Raw genomic sequence first — 27,268 nt, forward strand, 5'->3', positions numbered from 1 at the left:
TGGCAGATTAATGTACTTTTTCAGATTCCCTACATGTCACTGTGACACAGTGACAAGGTCTGGGGCTACTTAGGGAAAGAGCGATGAGGTAAGGCCCAATAACTTCAGTCCCCAAGGCCATCTTCAGTCCTCCTGCTCCACATTCCTGAAGACACCTGAAGGTGAAGGAAGCATGCTTGCTTTGCACACCCTAGGCACTTTGCGCCAAGACATAACAAAGTACAGTGACTGGGGCATGGGCTTTCGCATGGGCTGGGTTAACATCTCCATGACTCTTCCATCATCTGAAAACTGAGAAACAGTAACCAGAATCTACTTCACAGGATTGTTGTAAGGATTAGATGAGTTAATACTGGGAAAAGACAGTGCCCAGCACAGGGGAACTAATATAAAAAGGTGAAGGAATCTACAGAAGCCTTCTCCTAACACCAGGATGGTTTCTGGCTAAATGCCTGGGCCCGTGCCACAGATCACACCGACCACCCCAGATGGAGATTTTTATTCTTAACTCCTTCGTGCCGATTTTAAAGCCTTTTCTGGCAACCCCATGTGACCACCAATCAATACTTGAGCTGGACTCTTTTTTCTGTCTTCCACATGTGGGGAAAGTCATGAACTCTTCAAGTATCTCTTCTGAAAGGACAGATTTCATTTCAATAATCATTTTATTAGTACAGAAGAATCCCCACTAGTATTTACATAGTGCAAAAAAGCTGTTATTACCCCCCAAATGTGATGTAACAATTATCCTTCATAGAGCAAAAGATGAAAATCCCTTCATGTTATAACTCACACTAATTTTGCTAGTTTTTTATTAGAGCATTACAATTAAGACATTAAATTATAAACTTATGTGGTATATTTAGAAATTAAATTATAAAATAATACAAATACTTTCAAGGTGTGATGTGCCAACAAAGTTTAAATTTTTCTCATTAGGATTCAGATTTCAGATTAGGCAAACAGTTTGGTTGATTCTGTGATGTATGTAAAGGTTGGAAGGGATGAGGGAGGAGGAAGATGTCTGTAAATAAATTATTTCACAGAATTTTTTTAAATCAAAAAAAGATAAACATTTTTAAATGGGTTAATGTTCTAACCTGTTGGCCCAACATACAGAAAATACATGACAAGGGTGTTTTTTTAAGCAAACAGCAGCTTTACAAACAGTAATACTTCTTTATACATATATTAAAGTAACAATGTGTTAAGATTGAACAGTTGTATGTTAAAGAGTTGAAAATGAATGTAGCATTCACTACTCATTTGCACATTTCAATTCCCACCCCTCCCTCCTCCCCCAGCTTATTTAGAAATCAGACAAGTACATATTTGGATATTAATTTCTCAGTATTTAAACTATGTAATTCCTTTTGACTAATTCTTTTCGAAATACTGGAATCATATAAAATACCATCTCTGCAAAAACAACCTCCAGTCAAAGCCAGTAAAAACTTCTCAATGTATAACACACATTACTTTTCCATGTTTAGTCAAAAGAAATATATTACATCATTTACAAACATATTTAAACCAAAAATTAAGCTAATATGAACATTTGTCTTTTGAGAAGTAATCTTCACAGCAAACAAACCTACTGAAGCAGAAATCTAACTTTGGAAGTGTAATTCATATTTTAGTTAATATACTTATATACGGAAATAGAAATCTATTATTAATTATTGCCAGTAAAACCACCTCTACACATTAAGAAAAAGAATCACTATGTTTTTTTATTTCTTGTGATGATGAACCTTTACTCTTTCCACTGGATCTCTTTATAGGTCTTCAAAGAGCCAAGCACGCCCACTTCAAAAAATACATAAAAACTTTCCTGATTTTCACAACTCCTCCAAAGTCTGTAATTCAATATTCCAAAATTTAAAGGAAACAAGTTACAAAGACGTGATTAATATTTATTTAAGCATGCTCTCAAAATGGTAACATTGCCTTTACTAATTCTTGGGTTGTCCTCTCGAGGTGACCTGTCTCATAAAAAGGCGATGGTGCCTTGGATTTGCTGGCAGAAGAGGTACTGCATATGCGAGAGCATTTACCGAACATAGAAATAAACACTTCTGAAGTCCATAGCAAAATTAAAAGTTACCAGTGTTCTGAAGATTTCCTCAACTTCTCTTTTGATACAAATGTCAAAAATCTAAAACGACAATTCATGTTCAGAAGAGATATAAAATATAAGAAACCTGTGAAAAGCCATCATCTCAAGGTCAAGAGTTATCTGAATCACTGACATCGAGCAAAGGAAATTTACACCATAAAAAGTATGAAAGTTTTGAAATTCACTTTTAAGACTGTCAGTAGTTCAAAACCTCTATCATTTCTTTAAATCAATGAACACTTCCAAATGTGTAGAGACAGTAAGATCTGCCACATATAAATCCATGAGTACTATTTCAGAGGCTTCATTCCTTACCTGCTGTGTTCCTTTAAGTATTGGATATTTAGTGCCTAGGAAGTCTATACTGGAGAACAGTTTAGACAGGACAGTATAATAATGTCCCCTTTTAGCACAATAATAAAGTTGATTGACTAACATTTTCTACACAGCAATGCTCCTAAACTTTCACAATTCACAAATACTAAATCACCAACCAAGAATCCAATCTCTCCAGTAATTAAATGCCAGCATTATAAAACATCAAAACTAGCACAGTAGTCCCAATGAGTTCAGTAAAGAATCTGCCCAATTCTTCTCTCCTGCCTCTGTGAGGCAAAGCCCTGCCCCAGATAATCAGGGCAGGGAAAATACCCCTTCCTTCTCAGTTGTGTGCCTGCTTATGGAAGCTTGTAAGTGGGAAACTGGCATACACACACACACACACGTGTGCATGTTGGGGGGGGGGGGGGGGGGGCAGTGGGGGGTGGTGGGGAGTTGGATGGAAGACACAAAAAATACAGTTTGTCATTCTTCCACCATTACATAAACTTGTAAAGTCACTAAAGTCCAGGTGGTGACTGACTAGCAAATAAAACATTTAGCTCATTTATTGTCTCCTAAGCAGGTATACAAACTCCTAGAGAAGGGCAGAGATAAATAATAGTGAATAGAGAATTAATACCTACATATCTGTATACTCTAAATCATCTAATAGTTTCAGCACAATTAGAACAACTTTCTCTTATCTTCTAAAACTTCCTCATCTAAGCCTTGATTATCAGGATACATGTCACAAGTTGTGCAAAGTTCCTTTCCCTGACCTCCTGACAGTAACTACGGTCATTGCTATGTGGAAGGTGCTCAAGGCTAGGTGCAAAATAGGTATCTTTTAAAAGGTGAAACGGTTTTGCACTCAGGACAAGTTTGGATACTCAATCAAATCCATATCTCAAATCAAGAGTCCTGAACCAGAAGCATGCAAGAGAACACACCAGTAGAAGACTTTGTTTCTGAAGAGTTTACATGTAAGTGCAGCAGTCATACAATCGGTTACAGTTATTCACCTGTCAAAATGTGCCTAACTTTTGTAAATAAGTCTATGTACAAGAGCATTCCTGAGGTAAGTAAGAAGCAAATATGAGAGAACCTGGAGGTCCTATCACGGGTGACTGTTCACTATTATAGACAGCATCTATCACTTTCCACAAATGAGGCTAGCTAGCTATAATCTAAGATGGTGGCTCCACTGCTAGCCGAAGTTTTGAAGACTCTGTTTTAGCCCATCCCAACATTAATTAATTACAATAATCAGTGACTTCTGACTAAACATTTGTGGACCACATAAAAGTTGCATCGATTTTTTAACATACAACACTGGTGGACTTAGTTACCCTCAGCCTTTTATTTAGTTTTCTGACTCCACCCCCAGTTCTTTTTTAAAGAAGCCCAAACAACTTTTTGGTCAAATTAGAGTAGAGGAGGTGGAATCCTGAAGCAAACACTGATAACTGCTTCTATCCTGAGAACCTTGTTCTTTAATTTTCAAAATAACTTTAAGTAAGCATTTGAAATTTATTTTCTTTAAGATCTGGTCTTCTTTTTATCATTATTTTTGATTACAAAATAAGCTGAAACAGATCTGAATTTTCCACACAGTTCTTAGAAAGAAAGACACCTGGATGCTAATCAAAAGCTAAGCTACAGATCACAACAAAACAAGTAAAAGCTACAAAAATATTTGTTGGGAATTAAATACGTATATTAAATACTGGACAGTGCAAAATGTTGAGATGAAGCATAAATGGTAATGGCTGCAACCCTTCCACAGCTGGAGATAGAGAGCCGACATTTCCTGAGAGTTACGTAGTTTGGGTTGTGTAATTAGAATCAGAGTGCTCTTTGTTGAGCAAGCTGCAGTTGCTGGACTTCTGCTGCCCAGGACTGGCCTGCTGGTCAGCAGTCCATGCCTCACTGTCCATCCCTGGCTCCAGCACCTCGGGCGTCTCTGCTTCCTCTTCTCCACTTTGCTCTACATTGTCTTCCTCAGAACCATTAAGGGTTTTTCCAAGCTGAAGGGTTTCCATAGTTCTCTGGGTCTCTGAGACCCAAGACTCAATTCGACTATTGAGCTGTACTTCTACAGATATGGGTTCATGAGTGTAATCTTCCTCCTCCTCCTCATCTTCATCATCTTCTTCTTCAAGCATGCCAGGTACAAGAGTGCTGGTGGTGCTGGTGATGGAGGAATTCAAAAGGTCTCGGCAACTGCCATCCAAAGAGCCAGTCTCTGTACTCTGCTGTGAGGCCCATTCCAGGTCATCTGGCTTCACTTCCTCTTTATCACTTGCTGTGGATTTCCCAGCACTTGTAGCTGAGGTAGTACTGCCTGTAGCCACTAATGATGGCTGCTTACCAATAGGGGGTGTGTCAAATGGAAGTTTACTGGGTTTTTCAGAAGTGCTGTGCTTACAGGATACCTCTTTCTCATTTTCTGATGTTTCCAGTCCATCTGAAGTTTCCACCATGTTTCTCCAATTTGTTTCTACAAATATCAAGCAGATTTTTTAAAACGTTCTGGAACACTGTTTCAAAATCATGCAACTCTTTAAAAACCCCCAAATAAGAAAGAACAACAAAATATATAAATTTGTTGGCTTAGAAACTGGAAAAACTACAAATTTAGTTTGTTTAGTACTAGTTTGAGAGAGAGAGAAAGTGTGTGCGCGCACGCTTGTGTGTGTGTGTGTATTTCAGATGGAGTCTTGCTCTTTTAGGCTGGAATGCAGCAGCATGATTTTGGCTCACTGCAGCCTTGACCTCCTAGGCTCAAGCTATCCTCCTATCCTGAGCTCCCCAAATGCTGGGATTACAGGTGAGCCACTGTGCCCAACCTAATTTAAATGTTATAAAGGGAAAATAATTCCCAAAAATGTACATTCAAGATAAAGAAACAGGGAGGTACAAATAAGTATATTAATGCTTCAGAATGCAAGAGCTCTTATACCAATGGGAGCTCACTGGCACTCATAAATAAAATCCATACACTCATGAAAATCAATGAACTGCCTAACTTTTTTGTGGCCTAGAGGTGTACTGGGCTCAAGGACCCACAACCCAAGAGATAGAAGAGCCAAGATGTCCAGCAACAATAGTTCTGATTTCATATGTTTGTACCATGCTCACTCAGCAAGTTATTTAAATTATCTTTTGGCCTGTAATGGGACATGTGTTTCCAATTATAAGCAAAGAATCCATCTATGCATTTCTAACATCTGTGAAAGGTTGTTTTATAACATATATATATAGCTTGGCTTACAAAGTGATTTTGGAAGACAAAAAAAGTATTATATACTAGAGTGGTGACAAACTAAATTATTTCTCATGATAGGAAATCAGTTGAAGGCAAAAAACATACCAATAATCAGTAAAGATCTCTCACCCTTCAATTTTTTCAGTTTTTTTTAAAAATAAAAATTCTATCATATTGACATTACAGCTACTATTTGCAGTTCATAGGTGTCAGTTGTAGCAAACCTATTCACACTAATATGTTCACTATGGTTACCATCTATGGACGATATATTGATACAGAGCGTATTTTGGGCACTTCAAGTCAGGATACATTGTCTGGGAAAAAATTTCTTTCCTGAAGCTTCTTTAGCATAGAATGAGTCCTTTCCACTCTAATTTCTACCTCATGAAAAAACAAAGAAAGAAAGAAACAAACAACACCTCCTTCTATATTCTCATTCTCAGCTAATGACATTATCATTTACACGATCTCAAAGCAGAAGAAACCTTATAGTAACCCTTGGTTCTACTTTTCTCTCCTATTAATATTATATCCCTTTAGTCCACTGAATTCACCACTATACCATGACACTGGTAGCTCAAAAACTACTAAATCTGTTTACTACTGCCTTAGCTCAGGCCTTCTTTTTCTTGCTGTTCATTTGTAGTATCTTCCTAACCAGTTTTGTGAATTGATTATATCATTGTCTAACTGGCTTTTTATCACCCTAGGATAGAATCCAAAATCCTTGGCGTGGCACAGCAAAGGCCTCCATGATCTGGCCCTTATCTATCATTCTGGTCCTATTTCATTCTGACCCTGAACCATGGGCCACACGCTCCCTGCTCAGTGTCATTTAAATTCTCACTGTTCCCTAAAGTTGCAACATAAGCTATACTCTTTCTGTAGATGTGTTTTCCTCCTTTCCCCTTCAGACTCCCATTCATCTTAAACTACTCTTAAATGTTAGTTCCTTCATGAAGTTTTTCCTGGCTCCTGAGACAGGCAATCGCTAACCTGAACTCCCACAGCACTTTTTACATATACAGTCAAAAGCTCTCGTTTTGTGTTTGCTGTTTCACCTTCCTCATCCCTCCTCACTTCCACTCCAGCTCATCTCTGTGTCCCTATGACTGGCATATAGTAAGTGCTAGAAAAAAAAAACAAAAAAACCAACCAAACAAAAAGTCTAGTAAGTGAAAATGTTCCTACATATATTTAATTACATATTAAAAAAAACTCCGAAAGGCATAAAATGTTTTAAAATTTTAGATGCACATTAACATTTCCTTTCAACAGTTTTTTTTCTAAAGAGAAATCCAAGACCCCGAGATTAACTGATAACACCTAAAACCTTTAGGCAGAATATAGAAAAACCAAGGCTTCAATCTTTGAACACTTTGAATCTGGTGCTTTCTGAAAACATCACCTCCATCTCTGAGACCTTCTTTTTATACTACCTGTGTTTATTTGTGCCCGTATGAATACCATTTGTTACTCTGTCATCTGTCCAAACCCACAGCTTTATAGGTTTCTCTTATGGCTTGCCTTTGAGATGTGGCATTTCACTATATAGAGAGGATCGCGCTCATTTACAATGTTAGCACTTTCCCTTTATCTTCTTAATTTTCAACTAGTATCACTCCTGCAAAAGAAACATGGCTGCCTCTAAACCAGTATCACCTGTCCCTGGCCAATAGTTTCCTAAGGGCCCACAACAACTTATAAATTGCCTCTGCTCTGAAGCTTTATTGAAAGCATTCCAAACATCTAACTACAATCACAGACAGGGAGGCCAGGAAGGGGAGTATGGGAAGAAAATGAGGACTCACTCTTTTTACATGTTAAATTTTAGGTGGCAACAAGCTATTTGATAACCTCCCAGAGAAAAGAAAAAAAGAACGAACAAAGAGTCAAATGAAAGAAGGTGGCTATACTATTTAAATTTTAAGAAAAGAAGAACAAAGAAAGTTACATAGGGAAAACAAATCATAAACTAAACCAAGAAAGAGAATTAAAGAGCTCAAAGTTTTATAGACTATAAGGCAAAGAAACGACTGAGATGTAGACTTCAATAAACAAATGTTAAACATTAAGTACTATTTTTTAGTCTGTATCTCTTTTTGATTACAATCAGACTTTACTTAAGGCAAATATCATGTCTAGGTTTTACAAGCTTAGAGTGAATAACATTCAGGTCTGTAGTTTACTTAGTAAATACAATATTAAAATTTTTTTTAAAATTTTTTTCTTTTTAAGATTAGTGCAGTAGTGAGAAGCGGGGAAAGAGCAGAACAAAGGAGATCAATCTATAACTGACTGTGAACAAATTAGATAATTCACTACCTTCAGACCAGCCCTTAGGAAATATAAAATTTTAGTAACTGAGCATAAAGTATTGGAATAAAACTTCCTAGTGTTTACTTAGTGACAGGTCACAAGTACGGTGTGTTTTGATTTTTAAAGCCCCCGAGGCTTTTTTAAAAATTTGGAACTGTGATTAAATTCCAGTGTCTCATAAGAAGTCTCAGTCCCAAATATTCTCCTGATTTTTAATGAACATGTTTAATGCAATGTTTTAAACCAAATTTCGAGCAACATTTGACTAGTCAAGAATAAAGATAGAAATAAAAGGCAGAATAGAAATCATCTCATAGTTTAGGTCATTTAAAATAGTATTCAACAACTTACCATATTCCTTTTCATTTACTTCAGAGATGGGTTCAGAAATGACACTGCAGAAAGAAATGGCACTTGCTGCAGAGGGGTTCCGAGAATGTCCCATGTGGTGTGGCACCTTCTTCACATTCTTCAAGGCTTCCTCAGCCTGCTCCTGTTCCATTGCTGCAACCATATCTTTATATGCTTTCCTGGCTTCCTCAGTGAGTTCTACTAACTTATTAAACAGGCTCTGAAAAGAAAGAGTATTTTGATTAATCCATTTTTTGTTATACTTTTTATTCCTATTATGGATAATAAATATCTCTACTGTTTGTTTCAGGGTCAGACATACTTTCAATGGGGATAAAATCCAAATGGTATGCAAACCACAGAACCTTATGAAATTACTCTATAACTTACATTTACTGTTTAATTCTCACAAGTCTGAGGAAATTTCTTGATTCCAACACTAGCCACTAAATGTGATGTATTAAAATTCTTACAACATTCAACAAGTGCACTCTTCCTTTAGTGTCTGCCACTACAGAGGGTACAAAGATGACTGAACATCAACTCTACTCTCAAGGAACCTTCTATGTGGCTGGAAAAATATGGTAAGAGACACCTATAATCCAAGGCATAATACCTTAAATGCCTTGAGAGGTGTAAAGTGTTACAGCTTTTAGATGAGACATCAACTCTAAACTGCTGGGCATCACTGAGGAAGTCATGAAGGGAAGATGACATCAGCATTGGCCTGGAAAACGGTACAATTTTGAGGGGTGAAATCAGGGCCTTCAAAGCCAAATATGCAAAATCATTAATAAAGCTACAGACATAAGAAAAGTATAAGGCTTGTTAGGGGAGCAGTAAAGAATCTTATCTGGGTTACAATATAAGGGAATGAGTGTATTCTGAGTGATGTTCAGGAATGTAGAAGGAGATGGCAATCTCTATAGGAATTAAATTTTCCTGTATTGTTTATTTTTTGGAAGAACTAGATGACAAAAGTAAGCTGGTGATAATATGGATAGCTAGGACCTTGAAGATGATGAAAAGATAACACGAGATAGAAAAGCATGACTACTGGGCCAAATGCAAATTAGAATATAGAGCTTGGAAGTAGAATATGGAGCTAAAAAAACCAGAAGTTCTTTCATTGCTGAAACAAAAATAGGAACAAAATAAATAATTTCCGTGAAGTGGTAGGTACACTGAGCATACTCACATTTAATGAGATGGCAAAATTCAGCTGGGCATAGTGGCTCACGCCTGTAATCCCAGCACTTTGGAAGGCCGAGGTGGGTGGATCACCTGAAGATAGGAGTTCGAGACCAGCCCTGACCAACAAAGAGAAACCCTATCTCTACTAAAACTACAAAATTAGCCAGGCATGGTGGTGCATGCCTGTAATCCCAGCTACTCGGGAGGCTGAGGCAGGAGAATCACTTGAACCCAGGAGGCAGAGGTTGCGGTGAGCCGAGATCATGCCATTGCACTCCAGCCTGGGCAACAAGAGTGAAACTCCACCTCAAAAAAAATTAATAATAATAAGATGGCAAAATTCATATAGCATTAAAGTTGTACTTCAATAACTATGATACCTAATGATGTCCAAAGATTTAAGTTTCCACAGCCACCAGAAGGCCAATCTATATGACTTTTAGTTATGCCATAATTCTACAGCATCCCACTCCTGTTAAATGACCAATTTAGTATCACAATGCAACATACAACATTAAGTAAAGAATTTCAAATAATTAAACATAACCTGGACATTTTTGAGAATCTGTTTAATTTTATAGTAAGTATAAACCTTGAGATGAAAGCATGGCAAAAAGTGCTACATTGCTGTAGAATAATACGTCTCTGAAAATTCATCTCAAGACGGAAAAATATAAGTAGCCTCCTTTATCCAGCTCCACTTTAAACTGTTTAAAATAGCAGGTATAATATAGGATGCTGCTAATTGTATTAATTTTGAAGAGTGGTGGGTGTTACCTACTGGTAGTGTAAAAAAATATATTCAGGATTTATTATTTTTAAAAAGGAAGACAGATTCCGTTAAAAAAAAATGACAGCCCCTATGTGGTTACATGTAACAGGCTTGACAAATATTTGCAGTGTTTAATAAACCATGCATTGAAGTGAAAACAGTAAAAAGAAAACATGCAAATGGATATGTGAGTTTAACATTGGTTTTACAATATAAAAAAAGAAAGAAATTGTTAGGAATAAAGGAATATAAGGAAAGAGAAGAAAAACTGAAGAGAGATGCTAAGATCAAGGAATAAAAGCCTTGAATGTGAGGGTAAAGACTGGAAGCTTAATTCAAAGATTAGTTCTATAAGATGGTAAAAGTAACAGGTGCACTACCATTCACTGTGAATAGACATACTTGATAATATACCAAGCTGGTCTGGAACTCCTGGGGTCAAGCGCTCCTCCCACCTCAGCCTCCCAAGTGACTGGGCTAACAGGCAAGAAATTCTCACATATAGTCTAGCATAGTGGGCAGATATACATCTATCTCACAATTTCATTCAACAAACATTTATTGCCTGCTTATACTCAAGCAATGTGAAAGGTGTCAGGAATATAAAGACAAAGGAAGGGGGCTGTCACCAAGGAATTCACAGTTAAAGGGAAAGAAACATACATAACCTACAGCAAGGCAGTGTGTTATGCTAAACGTGACAAAAGCATGGGCTATTGTGGGAGCACAAATATTATTTATATGCTCATAGAGCAGGTGGGTAGAGAATTTCATGGGTGGTGGGAAAGAAACAGAATGGACAGGGGAATGTAGGATATGCAAACATGGTGACTGGATAGACACACAAAAATAGTGTGGTTGGCAAAAACAGTCTGTCAATGATATCACAAAGTACTTTAGAATCACCTTCGTAAAAAAACAGTCTTAAACACTACAGTTGATGAGCATTATGCTAAATTAATAACCATTATATTATCAGCTCCTATAGATAAAGATCAATATTAGCAGATTGCCAGAGAGATGATGGTTGATAGTATCACGGGTACAACTATTGTGACAATTGGTTTAGAAATTCCATTTTCTAAAGGAAAATCCCTTCCAATTAAAGGATTCTTTTGTCTCCTGATTCCTAGTAGCACAAAATATACCCATCTAGAGACTGAAGAAATTACATTACATAATATCAGATATCTTTAACCAGCAGTAAAATAAATTACCAAGTACTATGCAGTTGAGCCCGGAAGAAAAAACCACTTTGGCAGAAATAGGAACTAAAACCTTTTCAAAATGCTTTAGGATTCATCTACATAAATCTTTTCCACCACTAAAAAAGGAAATGTAATACTCAAAAAATTTCCACTCATTCTTTGAGGGTTGTCAACTCACTCCTTCAAATGCTTAAACATAACACTGGCATATGTCAATTGAAAAATGTGCTATCTGGGGGATGTATGTGCTGGAGAGCAAGAGTGTGTGTCTTCTAAATTCTTACCTCAGCACCAAAGTAGTTGAAGATTCCCACTACGCTAACAGGAACCAGCTTGTTCACACAGCGTCCTAGTGCTTTCCTTCCAAGGGCAAACACAAAAGGAATTTCTTGTTCCCGTGCCATGGCTATAACATTATAGAGGGCCTCATCAAGACCACCTGAGAAAATCAACACACAGAAAGGCTTTTAGTTGTTGCCTACATGGAGCTAATTGCACACCCGACAGCTAAAGCATAAAACATTGCAGCAAAGAATTCTATGAACGCTTGTAGCACTTACGCTGTTACACACATTATCCTATTTGATTTTATACTACATATGGAAGTATATATGTATTTTCTTTCTCCCCTATTAAATTCCAAATTCCCTCAAATCCAGTGTTTTTCTTTCTCCATAGGGATTAGCATAGCAGCAATCAAACTGCAATTCAGCAAATATTTATTATAAAGAAATTAATTCAAATTGTTAATGGCTGACTCGCAAATCTTTCAGTTCAAGAAAAGATCTCTCACAATGCAATGAGATCGATTATACATTACTGGTCTCACTGATATTCCTCGCCATGCATATGCCTACTACTTCTACCTGCTTTGTCTACTATGGTCACCTAAAGTTGCCCATCAAAAAGGACAAATAAGGATGCATGATGTAGTTCAAAGTACTTGTGTGCTGGTTTGCATAAGTGCCTCTAAATGAAACTGCTGCTGAGAGACAAATCACCACCATAAAATTTTAAAAGCAGAATATATTTGCCAAAGAAATGCATTCTGGATAGACCTCCATCTGATCACAACAGAAGGGACAGTTGGTGGGCCAAACTGAAATCTTCCACTGGTATTCATACATGAGGATTTTATTTACAATCCAGTCTCAATTCTACTACTTAATTTCAGGTATTGAAAGACTGCATTTTCTTTTCTCATGCTCCAATATTCTGCTTTATACCTAAACTCTGATGAGAAAGACATATGGCTTCCACTTTATATTCACTGAATATCCTACAGCTATACTATCAAAATACTTCAAAAGCAAAAAGCGCATACCTTTTGACTGGATTTTTTCACAGTTTGGAGAAATTATAACACACTTGATCTTGTTTAACTTCATATGTTTGGTAACTTCTCTTAGACCCATAACGAGTCGTCTCCTTGCTTTTGCTCTCACAGGATCTTTTTGGTAGATGCGTTCCTGGAAACTGACAAGCTCTTGGAGAAGAAGAGTCACACATTCATCAATCTCTTTACAAAGAACCTGATTACAATACCTGTAAAGAAAACCAAAATGGGTAACTCCATCCTAATTTTTCCCCTATAGTTATAAAACTACCTTAAGGAAATATCTCTAAGAGAAAATATATCTGGCAAGAAGTTTTCATGAAAAGTCTTTTAAAGAAGTGTTTAAAACTTCTTAAATTCTTCAGTCAATTACAAAAACAGAAGGGTGATACAGATATTCCTTGTTTCTGCATTTCAAATAGGCAGATTTGATTCCGAAATTTTTTTTAAGTATTCAATAAATGCTTGCTTTTATTATGACACTGGTTTTATTCATCACTTTATCCCCATCACCTAGAAAAAGGCACATACTAAGCACTTAAAAATATCTGATAAATCAACAAATATATTTGTTGTCTTCCATGTTGTATTCTTTTTTTTTTTTTTTTTAATTATCCTTTAAGTTCTGGGATACACGTGCAGAATATGCAGGTTTGTTACATAGGTATACACGTGTCATGGTGGTTTGCTGCATCCATCAACCTGTCATCTACATTAGGTATTTATCCTAATGCTATCCCTCTCCACCCCCCACCCCGACAGGCCCCAGTGTGTGATGTTCCCCTCCCCGTGTCCATGTGTTCTAATTGTTCAACTCCCACTTACGAGTGAAAACATGCAGTGTTTGGTTTTCTGTTCCTGTGTTAGTTTGCTGAGAATCATGGTTTCCAGCTTCATCCATGTCCCTGCAAAGAACATGAACTCATCCTTTTTTATGGCTGTATAGTATTCCATGGTGTGTATGTGCCACATTTTCTTTATCCAGTCTATCACTGATGGGCATTTGGGTTGGTTCCAAGTCTTTGCTATTGTGAATAGTGCTGCAATAAACATACGTGTGCATGTGTCTTTATAGCAGAGTGATTTAGAATCCTTTGGGTATAGACCCAGTAATGCGATTGCTGGGTCAAATGGTATTTCTGATTCTAGATCCTTGAGGAATCGACACAGTCTTCCACAATGGTTGAACTAATTTACACTCATACCAACTGTGTAAAAGCATTCCTATTTCTCTGCATCCTCTCTAGTGTCTGTTGTTTCCTGACTTTTTAATGACTGCCATTCTAACTGGCATGAGATGGTATCTCATGGTGGTTTTGACTTGCATTTCTCTAATGACCAATGATGATGAGTTTTCATGTTTCTTGGCCGCATAAATGTCTTCTTTTGAGAAGTGTCTGTTCATATCCTTTGCCCACTTTTTGATGGGGTTTTTTTTCTTGTAAATTTGTTTAAGTTCTTTGTAGATTCTAATATTAGCCCTTTGTCAGATGGATAGATTGCAAAAATTTTCTCCCATTCTGTAGGCTGCCTGTTCACTCTGATGGTAGTTTCTTTTGCTGTGCAGAAGCTCTTCAGTTTAACTAGATCCCATTTGTCAATTTTGGCTTTTGTTGCCATTACTTTTGGTGTTTTAGTCATGCAGTCTTTGCCCATGCCTATGTCCTGAATGCTACTGCCTAGGTTTTCTTCCAGGTTTTTTATGGTTTTAGGTTTTATGTTTAAGCCATTACTCCATTTTGAGTTAACTTTTGTATAAGGTGTAAGAAAGGGGTCCCGTTTTAGTTTTCTGCATATGGCTAGCCAGTTTTCCCAACAGCATTTATTAAATAGGGAATCCTTTCCCCATTGCTTGTTTTTGTCAGGTTTGTCAAAGATCAGAAGGTGGTAGATGTGTGGAGTTACTTCTGAGGCCTCTGTTCTGTTCCATTGGTCTATGTATCTGTTTTGGTACCAGTACCATGCTGTTTTGGTTACTGTAGCCTTGTAGTAAAGTTTGAAGTCAGGTAGTGTGATGCCTCCAGCTTCGTTCTTTTTGTTTAGGGTTGTCTTGGCTATATGGACTCTTTTTTGGTTCCATATGAAGTTTAAAGTAGTTTTTTCTAATTCTGTCAATAAAGTCTATGGTAGCTTGATGGGGGTAGCACTGAATCTATAAATTACTTTGGGCAGTATGGTCATTTTCACAATACTGATTCTTCCTATCCATGAGTATGGAATGTTTTTCCATTTGTTTGTGTCCTCTCATTTCCTTGAGCAGTGGTTTGTAGTTCTCCTTGAAGAGGTCCTTCACATCCCTTGTTAAGTTGGATTCCTAGGTATTTTATTCTCTTTGTAGCAACTGTGAATGGGAGTTTTCACTCATGATTTGGCTCTCCGTTTGTCTATTATTGGTGTATAGGAATGCTTGTGATTTTTGCACATTGATTTTGTATCCTGAGACTTTGCTGAAGTCGCTTATCAGCTTAAGGAGATTTGGGGCTGAGACGATGGGGTTTTCTAAATATACAATCATGTCATCTGCAAACAGGGACAATTCAACTTCCTCTCTTCCTATTTGAATACACTTTATTTCTTTCTCTTGCCTGATTGCCCTGGCCAGAACTTCCAACACTATGTTGAATAGGAGTGGTGAGAGAGAGGGCATCCTTGTCTTGTGTTGGTTTTCAAAGGGAATGCTTCCAGCTTTTGCCCATTCAGTATGATATTGGCTGTAGGTTTGTCACAAATAGCTCTTATTATTTTGAGATACATTCCATCAATACCTAGTTTTTTGAGAGTTTTTAGCATGAAGGGCTGTTGAATTTTATTGAGGGGCTTTTCTGCATCTATTGAGATAATCATGTGAGTTTTATCATTGGATCTCTTTATGTGATGGATTATGTTTATTGATTTGCATATGGTGGACCAGCCTTGCATTGAAGGGATGAAGCCGACTTGATCGTGGTGGATAAGCTTTTTGATGTGCTGCTGCATTTGTTTTGCCAGTATTTTATTGAGGATTTTTGCATCGATGTTCATCAGGGATATTGGCCTGAAATTTTCTTTTTCTGTTGTGTGTCTGCCAGGTCTTGGTATCAGGATGAAGTAGGCCTCATAAAATGAGTTAGGGAGGAGTTCCTCTTTTTCTATTGTTTGGAATAGTTTCAGAAGGAATGGTACCAGCTCCTCTTTGTAACTCTGGTAGAATTCAGCTGTGAATCTATCCAGTTCTGGGTTTTTGGCTGGTAGGCTATTAATTACTGCCTCAATTTCAGAACTTGTTATTGCTCTATTCAGGGATTCGACTTCTTCCTGGTTTAGTCTTGGGAGGGTGTATGTGTCCAGGAAATTATCCATTTCTTCTAGATTTTCTAGTTTATTTGCATAGAGGTGTTTATAGTATTCTCTGATGGTAGTTTGTATTTCTATGGAATCAGTGGTGATATCCCCTTTATCATTTTTTATTGTGTCTATTTGATTCTTCTCTCTTTTCTATTAGTCTGGCTAGTGGTCTATTTTGTTAACCTTTTCAAAAAACCAGCTCCTAGATTCACTGATTGTTTGAAGGGTTTTTTTGTGTCTCTGTCTCCTTTAGTTCTGCTCTGATCTCAGTTATTTCTTCTCTTCTGCTAGTTTTTCAATTTGTTTGCTCTTGCTTCTCTAGTTCTTTTAATTGTGACGTTAGGGTGTTGATCTGAGATCTTTCCCACTTTCTCCTGTGGGGATTTAGTGCTATAAATTTTCCTCTAAACACTGCTTTAGCTGTGTCCCAGAGATTCTAGTACATTGTGTCTTTGTTCTCATTGGTTTCAAAGAACTTATTTATCTCTGCCTTAATTTCGTTATTTACCCAGTAGTCATTCAGGAACATGTTGTTCAATTTCCATGTAGTTGTGCAGTTTTGAGTGAGTTTCTTAATCCTGAGTTCTAATTTGACTGCACTTGTTTTGAGAGACTGTTTTTTATGATTTCCATTCTTTTGCATTTGCTGAGGAAGGTTTTACATTCCAATTATGTGGTCAATTTTAGAATAAGTGCGATGTGGTGCTGAGAAGAATGTATAATTTGTGATTTGGGGTGGAGAGTTACGTAGACGTCTAATAGGTCCGCTTGGTCCAGAGCTGAGTTCAAGTCTTAAATATCCTTATTAATTTTCTGTCTTGTTGATCTGTCTAATATTGACAGTGGGGTATTAAAGTCTCCCACTATTGGCTGGGTGCAGTGGCTCACGCCTGTAATCCCAGCACTTTGGGAGACCAAGGTGGGTGGATCACCTGAGGTCAGAACACTAAGACCAGCCTGGCCAACATGGCGAAACCCTGTCTCTACTAAAAATACAAAAATTAGCCAGGCGTGGTGGCATGGGCCTGTAGTCCCAGCTATTCAGGAGGCTGAGGCAGGAGAATCGCTTGAACTCGGGAGGTGGAGGTTGCAATGAGCTGAGATAGTGCCACTGCACTCCAGCCTGGGTGACAGAGCAAGACTCCATCTCAAAAAAAAAAGTCTCCCACTATTGTTGTGTGGGAGTCTAAGTCTCTTTGTAGGTCTCTAAGAACTTGCTTTATGAATCTGGGTGCTCTTGTATTGGGTGCATATATATTTGGGATAGTTAGCTCATCTTGATGCACTGATCCTTTACCATTATGTAATGCCCTTCTTTGTCTCTTTTGATCTTATTTGTTTAAAGTCTGTTTTATCAGAGAGGAGGATTACAACCCTTGCTTTTTTTTTTTTTTTTTTTTTTGCTTTCCATTTGCTTGGTAAATATTCCTCCATCCTTTTATTTTGAGCCTATGTGTGTCTTTGCATGTGAGATGGGTCTCCTGAATACAGGACACTAATGGCTCTTGACTCTTTATCCAATTTGACAGTCCATGTCTTTTAATTGGGGCATTTAGCCCATTTACATTTACAGTTAATATTGTTATGTGTGAATCTGATCCTGTCATTATGATGCTAGCTGGTTATTTTGCCCCTTAGTTGATGCAGTTTCTTCATAGTGTCGATGGTCTACAATTTAGTATGTTTTTACAGTGGCTGGTACTGGTTTTTCCTTTCCATATTTAGTGCTTCCTTCAGCAGCTCTTGTAAGGGAGGCCTGGTGGTGACAAAATCTCTCAGCATTTACTTGTCTGTATAGGATTTTATTTCTCCTTTGTTTATGAAGCTCAGTTTGGCTGAATTTGAAATTCTGGGTTGAAAATTCTTTTCTTTTAAGAATGTTGAATATTGGTCCCACTCTGGCTTGTAGGGTTTCTGCAGAGAGATCTGCTGTTAGTCTGCTGGGTTTCCCTTTGTGGGTAACCCGGCCTTTCTCTCTGGCTGCCCTTAACATTTTTTCCTTCATTTCAACCTTGGTGAATCTGATGCTTTGTGTCTTGGGCTTATTATTCTCGAGGAGTATCTTTGTGGTGTTCTCTGTATTTCCTGAATTTGAATGTTGGCCTGTCATGCTAGGTTGGGGAAGTTCTGGATAATATCCTGAAGAGTGTTTTCCAACTTGGTTCCATTCTCCTCGTCACTTTCAAGTACACCAATCTAACGTAGGTTTGGCCTTTTCATATATTTCATATTTCTTGGAGGCTTTGTTCGTTCCTTTTCATTCTTTTTTCTCTAATCTTGTCTTTACAATTTATTTCATTAATTTCATCTTCAATCACTGATATCCTTTCTTCCGCTCGATTGATTCAGCTATTGATACTTGTGTATGCTTCACAAAGTTCTCGTGCTGTTTTTCAGCTCCATCAGGCAATTTATTATGTTCTCTAAACTAGTTATTCTAGTTAGCAATTCCTCTAACCTTTTTTCAAGGTTCTTAGCTTCCTTGCATTGAAGTAGAACATACTCCTTTAGCTTGGAGGAGTTTGTTATTACCCACCTTCTGAAGCCTACTTCTGTCAATTTGTCAAACTCATTCTTCGTCCAGTTTTGTTCCCTTGCTGGCGAGGAGTTGTGATCCTTTGGAGGAGAAGAGGCGTTCTGGTTTTTGGAATTTTCAGCCTTTTTGTGCTGGTTTTTCCTCATCTTTGTGGATTTATCTACCTTTGGTCTTTGATGTTGGTGACCTTCAGTGGGGTTTTTGTGTGGACATCCTTTTTGTTGATGTTGATGCTATTCCTTTCTGTTTGTTAGTTTTCCTTCTAACAGTCAGGCCCCTCTGCTGCAGGTCTGCTGGAGTTTGCTGGAGGTCCACTCCAGACCCTTTTTGCCTGGGTATCACCAGCAGAGGCTACAGAACAGCAAAGATTGCTGCCAGTTCCTTCCTCTGGAAGCTTCGTCCCAGAAGGGCACCCACCAGATGCCAGCCGGAGCTCTCCTGTTATGAGGTTTCTGTCAACCCCTGCTGGGAGGTGTTTCCCATTCAGAGGCTCGGGGGTCAGGGACCCACTTGAGGAGGCAGTCTGTCCCTTAGCAGAGCTCAAATGCTGTGCTGGGAGATCCGCTGCTCCTTTCAGAGCCAGCAGACAGGAACACTTAAGTCTGCTGAAGCTGCGTCCACAGCTGCCCCTTCCCCCAGGTGCTCTGATCCAGGCAGATGGGAGTTTTCTCTGTAAGCCCGTGACTGGGGCTGCTGCCTTTCTTTCAGAGATGCCATGCCCAGAGAGGAGGGATCTAGAGAGGCAGTCTGGCTACAGCGGCTTTGCCAAGCTTGATTCGGATAGATTTTATGTAAAGGATAAGTTAACCTAAGGACTATAAGAATTACTAATTATTAAATTCCTAAGGATATAAACCAAATGACAGCTGCTATTAGATAAAAACAAATGATTTTGGTAAAGAGTTACTAAAGATGCTTCTAGTAGGAAAGATACACGATTTCTAACTGAATGTCCTATTACCAACAATTCCTCCTCTGGGCTCGGATAGATTTCCGGGCATTGGCTTTCTCAGTCATAAAAATAAGGAGCTAGGTAAAATGGCCTCAAGGGTCCCTAGAGCTCCGAAAATTTATGGCTATGGAGGATGAATTCAATAATTAAACTGAAGCCAAAACCAAAGAGGTCATGAGGTAAAAATCACATGCCTCTACATCAGACAAAGCAAATGAATAGGGCTCTCTGTGAAATTATGTATGACTATAACATGAGAAACAGAAAGTCAGAAGTGTGAGGCCACTAAAGTACCTAATTTCTGGGATAAAGAAATCATCTAAGTATATACTTCTCCTGTATGCTCTTTCCATCTTTTCTAGTAATCGTCCCTCATGTCTACCATAAGCAGGTACTTAATAGGGAGAATTGGTGTTTCTTACCTATGAATAACCAAGGCAAGCAAATTTCTACTTTTAAATTATATTATATAGTGGGAAAATCTGTGCCTGTTCTTCTTTGGTGCAAAACAATTTGCAGTGGAATTTTTTGTATTTCTGTGAAAAATAATTAAATAAGTACAAGTATGACACTACTTCAGAAGAATATATATAAATGGAGAGACTGAGGAACATTTAACTGTCAAAGTATGCCAAATTCAAGAATGCAATCAGACTAGAACATCCCAAAATGCAATTTTCTTCATTCTTTTTTTCCTTTTTTCCTTCAAGCTGTTCATTTCATACATAACATTTTATCCCCCAAGTGTTTCATTTGCTCCATATCTGTGATTTGACATTTAATTAGCTTTCCAAAGTTAGGCAAGAAGTATTTGCTCAAAAACAATGGTATAAGGAAATGGAACAGAATAAACCAAAGTAATTTGGACTCAGATTATACTTTCACCCTGGGATTCTTTCATATGTCATTTCTAAAGGTAAAATTAATTCATCAACATAAATGTTAAAATCTTAAAAATCTTTCACAGCAATAACTGTTAAAGCTATCCACAGATGGGGTATCATATTCCGTGATCCCCCAGTTATCTCAATTTAAGAACTTAGAAATACTTGCACAAATAGTTTTATGTAATAGGTTCATTTCATATAACAGGGTCTTAGAAACCTATTATTAATTGATTAGAGTGATCTTTTGAAGGGACAATAATATAAACAAAAAAGCAAAAGCAGTTGTAGGAGGAAAACTGATAGTACAACATTTAATATATAAGATGTTAAGAGTCTAGATTTCTAAAATGGAAATACTATCTGATATAAAGAGAATATACTTACTGTCAAATCACTCTCACGTGAATACTAACAGCAGACAGAGGCAATGCTTTAAATAAATAAACTCAGCTGTTAAACAAAATCCGAAAGGACTTAAAGATCTCTAGTGTTTTGTCTGCTCGACTCACTGAGTAACAATGACAATACTAAATTCACAACTACAATCAAGATCCTTAAACTATTCAACCTCAATAATGAGTATAAAACTTACTCTCTAAATCTTTTGCTGTGGATTTTGGTTATTGTTGAAGATGCCATTGGACTGCCTATTCCAGAACTAGCTGGAGAGCCTTGTGACACAGGTGTCATACAGTACGGAGAGTTCTGACTTGCTGGAGAGAGTGAAGTATCACTGGGCATGCTCAGTCCAGTATCTGTGGAGATGTGGAGTGAAGGGAAAAAATTTAGAAACTTCAAATGCTGAAAAGCTCTACGTTGATCAATGTAATTTAGAATGGCCGTTGTCTTTTGGGTCATTTCCAGATTTTCCAGAAGCTAATAAAGTGGGCATTTTTCATATCATAAATAAACATGTTCCATACACTAAAAAAATTAAATTCTCCTATTGTCTGTTGAAGTATACTCTTAGCCAGGTGAGGTGGTGCATGCCTGTGGTCCCAGCTACTCGGGAGGGTGAGGTGAGAAAATCGCTTGAATCTGGAAGTTTCAGGTCAGCCTGAGAAACACTGTGAGACTTCCATCTCTTAAAAAAAAAAAATTTCTTCTCTCTCAAAAGTTAAGCATAGCCCAGAAGTCTCCACAGGGGCGAAGAAGAATATACATTATCTAAAACATGTATTCCTAGAGAATTTACATTAAAAAGCAAAAATCTGCACCTCTTAGGCCAGGCCTGGTGGCTCATGACTGTAATCCCAGCACTCTGGGAGGCCAAGGCAGAAGATTACTTGAGGTCCAGGGTTCAAGACCAGTCTGGCCAACATGGTGAAACCCCGTCTCTACTAAAAATGCAAATAAATTAGCTGGGCATGGTGGCACATGCCTGTAGTCCCAGCTACTCGGGAGGCTAAGGCAGAAGAATAGCTTGAACCCGGGAGGTGGAGGTTGCAGCGAGCCGAGATCGCGCCACTGCACTCCAGCCTGGGCAACAACAGAGATTCTATCACACGTACACACACAAAAAAATCTATACCTCTTTCCAGATCACATTACTCACTTCCTCATTTCTAGTTTTCCATCTATTTCTTAGAAATCTTTTTTTTTTTTTTTTTTTTTTTAACAATCTAAAACTTCCCATTATTGCTGGCATTGACAAATTCTACCTCACCCTCTCCACACCACTCCTGATTCTCCAGGCACCACTCCGGTTTCTCTCTTATTTGGTCTTTGCTTCTGTGTTCAAGAAGCCACATTATTAAATGCCATTTCTTGACTCTACTGTCTCCTTCGTTTAGTTACTGCTTCTTTCCCAAACAGCCAAACTCAAGAAATTAGCTCGTATTTGTATATCTAGTCCATTAATTAGCAAAGTTACACATGGTTTTTTTTTTTCTTTCTTTCTTTTTGATACAGGGTCTCACTTTGTCATCCGGGCTGGAGTGCAGTGGCATGATCTCCACTCATTGCAGTCTCGACCTCCTGGGTTCAACCAATCCTCCCACTTTAGTGCCCCAAGTAGCTTGGACTGTAAGCGTAAGTCAACATGCCCAGCTAATTCTATTTTTTTTTGTAGAGACAGGGTTTCGCCTTGTTGCCCAGGCTGGTCTCGAACTCCTGAGCTCAAGAGATCTGCCCATCTTGGCTTCCCAAAGTGTTAGGATTATAGGTGTGAGCCACTGCGCCCAGCCCACATGTATCTTCTTACCTTCCTACTAGGCTGTAAGTTCTTCAACAGCAGGACCTGTCTACTATATATATATCTTTATTACATTCCCCAACGTCCTCTTGCTACTCTAGTTACTAAAATACATGGGGTAAGCATTCAGTAAACATTTGCTGAATGAATGGATGGATGATTACACCTAAAAACAGGGAATCATTAAACTGAGAATAAAAGCGAACCCTAAACAAACTTCTCTGGTGAACAATCCTTAGAAATCAACTCATTTTTCTAAAAACAATGAAACATTGTTGCTTAATCTACATGTAAACCAGATTTAAATGTGTTGCAAAAACTTGGGCAATAAAGATATACTAGCAGAAAAATATTTCTTCTGTGGTGGTATAAATATTAGAAGAAATCTGTGGTTTTGCTAAGTTACCAATTGGAATCATGTGTTGCTACTTAATGTATGACACTGAATCTTACTGACCAACTAGATTCTGCTTTGCAATTGCATTCATTGTGGCATTGTGGCATATGTATTAATTCCACAAAAGCAAGAAAATCAACAAAAATGACTCGATGAAAAATAGCCCCACAAAGAAAGATAGCCAACAGTGTTCTGGACGTAAAAGAAAACAAAATGAAAATACTTGTGACAATTCCAGAGATCTCGTGCATTCGTGAGATCTTAATTTTGAGGGTTCACTACAAATTCAGGATTTAAGCCTCAAAAATGTCATAGGCCTACTATATAACATCTGTCCCCTTCTCTTTAACCATCTCCCTACAAAAGCATCTTTAAAAGAAACCACTCTAAAAAATAAAGAGATTTATGTAAAATATGGAGCACATCTTTCAATCAGGAGCATAACTAGTGATAGCTTACATATCTATTAAAATATTTCAGACCATTCCATGAGAGGGGAGAAAGGGGGACCTCCTTACCTTCCTGGGAAACAATCTCCTGTGGCAAATCATCAATAAAATCTAAGTGCATTTCTGTTGGTTCCTCAGATCCCAAAAGATTATGGTCCACAGTTAAGCGCCCCTTCTTTTCCTCTCTTTCTTTTAAAATAACCTAAAAGTTATACCAGTCTTTAATTACTGATAACTCTTCAACTATGTACAAATGATGACAATATACATTAAACACAGGTATAGTAGTTCACTTAAACATGAACATGAGAAGTTTGGCTAACTGGCAAAAAGGCAAATGTTATTTCAGACACTGTAACTTGAAGGAAGTACTGCACACAAAATAAAGAAAAGCAATTACATTATAGAATATACAGCTATCAAACCATACCCATCTGATTCTTTAAATCCTGGGTGACAAACTAGTTTCCAAAAAAAAAAAAGGGTAAATTAAAAAGTTTAGAACCCAGGTCATACAGTTACACTTGATTGACATTCTACAGTTTTCAATTATCTGGAACCAAATTATCTCATTTTGAACCTCTTAACAATGGTGAGTTAAATAAAATATGATGCCCAATTTATAGATGAGAAGGATGAGAGTAAAATGGTTGCCTAAAATGACATATAGCACTGAACTTAGTACTGAAATCCAGGGCTTCTGATTCCTGGAGTCTAATGTTCCGGGATACTAAATATTTAACTTTTTTTTAACTTTATAGAAATAATTCATTTTCCAGGGTCCCGTTCTACACAGAAAGACAGTCATGATACTGATGATATCCTGAGCTTCTAATTAACACATTATCGTCAAGATTCATGTGTATGAATACTTCTCACAACAATCCGTTAGCTAAGACACCACAACCTACTTTTACAAAACAGATTAAAATCTTTATTCATCTTATAAAATAAATATCCCACCAGATTTTGGTTTACCTTTTTAAGTGCTGTGGGTCGTTTTAGTTTTGCTATTTCCTTCTCTTTTCCTTTTTTTGCTTTAGAAGAAGCAATGTCCACAGAATTAAAGGATGTCAAACAGGGCTGACTTTTGGTTAAAGGTTTTCTATTAGTAGAGTCTTTAGTGTGAAAAGAAGCTGCAGTAACCACTAAAAACAAAAAGGAACATTAGTTTCACCATTAGGGCCAATCCCACATACTTTCAAAATTTCCAATGATAACTACAAAAACAAGAACATCCTCCTCCCATGGAAAAAACGACATCATAACAGTAGGAGCACTACACATGGCTAGGCAGTGTCCCTCAGATACAGCTTTTACCTATCCTTTAGAGACTAAGCCAATGCAATGAACCAATTTAGAGGTCCATTAGAGGGATAAATAATTAGTTCTACTCTACTGTACAACCCTCAGACATGGCAATTCCTTGCAACTGGTCTTCAGTCAGAACCATTCTACCTTTGAAACTTCACAATGCTGCACTCGTTCTTATTCCTACTGAATCTGGTATTTGTCCTTATGTAAGATATCTTATCTATCACTTCTCTCCTTATTTCAGTTGGTCAGTAAAGAAAGATGATTTTACCCACTCAGCTGTACTCAGTCCCATTCAGTAATTATTTTTATTTATTTATTTATTTTTTGAGATGGAGTCTCACTCTGTCGCCCAGGCTGGAGTGCAGTGGCACGATCTCGGCTCACTGAAATCTCTGCCTCCTGGGTTCAAGCAATTCTCCTGCCTCAGCCTCCCGAGTAGCTGCGACTACAGGCACATACCACCATGCCCAGCTAATTTTCGTATTTTTAGTAGAAACAGGGTTTCACCATGTTGGCCAGGATGGTCTCAATCTCTTGACCTTGTGATCCACCTGCACCAGCCTCCCAAAGTGCTGGGATTACAGGCGTGAGCCGCTGCACCTGGCCTCAGTAATTCTTTCATGTCTGGCTGATACCCTCAGTTTACACGGGCTTTTTCCAATCCTTTACTATTCCTAAATCCCCAACCTCAATCCTCTCACTCTAGCAGAGCTTTCCTGCCACTTCCCTGAGAAGATGCTATCCAATACAAACTTACAAACCACCTGAAAGGGGGTGGCAGACATCCTTACTCGTGTCCAAGGCTCACTGACTGTCTCTATTCTTAATATCCTATCTCAGTTTCTCTAGGATCTAACTCTATTCCTATACCCTTGCATCTTTCAAGTTCCTCCCCGACCCTTGACTTTTTTCTTGATCCCCTAATAAGATGCTAAAATTTTTCTATCTAAAACTAAGAAAGGGTTTTTTAAAAAGACAAACCAACTAAACCCTTCCCTTGACTGACTTCCCTTCAAGCTAAAGTGCCATCATTCCCCTTTCCTTCCCTATTAAACTTCTAAACAGTTTTTCTCTCATTATCACTTTTCAAATTATTACAATTTGACCTCTGCCCAACCCATTCTCCTGAAACTTATTGTCAAGGTCACATATAATCTTGCAATTGCCAAATATAATTCTCTGACTCTTCACTCTAGTTTTCTTCAGCATTTGGTACCAAGGACTACATCCTTTTCCTCAAAATTCTATCCTTGCCTTCTGTAACATTACACTCCTTTATTTTTCTTATTCTTTCTCAAATCTATGTTTCTTGTTCTTCTTCCTCTCATCCTTTAAATGTGAGCATTCCACAAGGCTTTGTCTGTGAACATCTTTTTCCTAATTTTTCTTTCCCCCAACAATCTGATTTCCACAGCTTCAACAATCATCTGTATTTGAAACTCACTGACTTGTAACCTAAACTATACATTCATAACTATATGCTAAATAGGAACCACCAGAATCTCCCGTGCTAGCATTTAAAATACAATAGGCAGCATCTGCTCTTCCCAACAAAATTCTTCTATAATCCCTATCTTGTGTAGTAACATCGCAGCCCTTATCACCACCACAGTCATCCAAGACAGAGAGTTTGGAGTCATCATTGACCTGTTTCCAGATCCATCATATCCCTATAATCCTTCTTCATCATGATCAGTTTCATCCTTTTCTTGAACATGTGTATATATGGGTATACATATATTTAAAAAGATATATATAAAACAATATATAGTTATATAATTTCTAATAATTATATATTAACATTTAGCAACTGCTAAATATGTTTATATATGTATATTAACAGTATGTGTATATACAAACATATATTTAGCAGTATATACTGTATATATGTATATTACATATATAGTGTATTGTATATAGTATATATGCCATATATAATATAACATATACAGTATACTGCACATATAACATATATACATTATATACCATATATGTATATAATATATACGGTACATACACTGTATATATGCATATAATATATACGGTATATATACTGTATATCTGTACATATATAAACAAATACATTAACAGTTACTAAATAAATCGAAGTTGTAATAAGCCATCTGACGTATCACAGGTTAACAATCTCATCTCCATAATAATATTAAACATTTATTGAGTGATTATAACCCGGATACTCTAAGTACTTTACATATATCATCTCATCTAATTCTCAAGACAATCCTGAAGCAGGTACTCTCACATTAATGTGAGGAAACTGAAGCACAGGAAGGTTAAGTAACTTGCCAGTGAAACACATG

At 37.5% G+C, this 27,268-nt stretch overlaps 1 protein-coding gene across 2 annotated transcripts in view; it reads right to left on the bottom strand.

Annotated features, from left to right (window-relative positions):
• Window positions 1–646: 646 nt before the first annotated feature.
• Window positions 647–27,268, bottom strand: part of LOC116272719 (selenocysteine insertion sequence-binding protein 2-like) — a 44,977-nt gene continuing 18,355 nt past the window's right edge. For both annotated transcript variants that reach the window (XM_031661491.1, XM_031661490.1), the window contains 7 exons: window positions 24,609–24,778; window positions 23,700–23,832; window positions 21,183–21,345; window positions 12,880–13,100; window positions 11,840–11,994; window positions 8,382–8,601; window positions 647–4,940 (listed from right to left, as the gene is read on the bottom strand). In XM_031661491.1, coding sequence (XP_031517351.1) covers window positions 4,258–4,940; window positions 8,382–8,601; window positions 11,840–11,994; window positions 12,880–13,100; window positions 21,183–21,345; window positions 23,700–23,832; window positions 24,609–24,778 — 1,745 coding nt within the window. In that variant the 3' untranslated portion in view covers window positions 647–4,257. The remainder of the gene's footprint in view (window positions 4,941–8,381; window positions 8,602–11,839; window positions 11,995–12,879; window positions 13,101–21,182; window positions 21,346–23,699; window positions 23,833–24,608; window positions 24,779–27,268) is intronic.

This window comes from Papio anubis, unplaced genomic scaffold, assembly GCF_008728515.1.
Source record: "Papio anubis isolate 15944 unplaced genomic scaffold, Panubis1.0 scaffold174, whole genome shotgun sequence".
Lineage (NCBI taxonomy): Eukaryota > Metazoa > Chordata > Mammalia > Primates > Cercopithecidae > Papio > Papio anubis.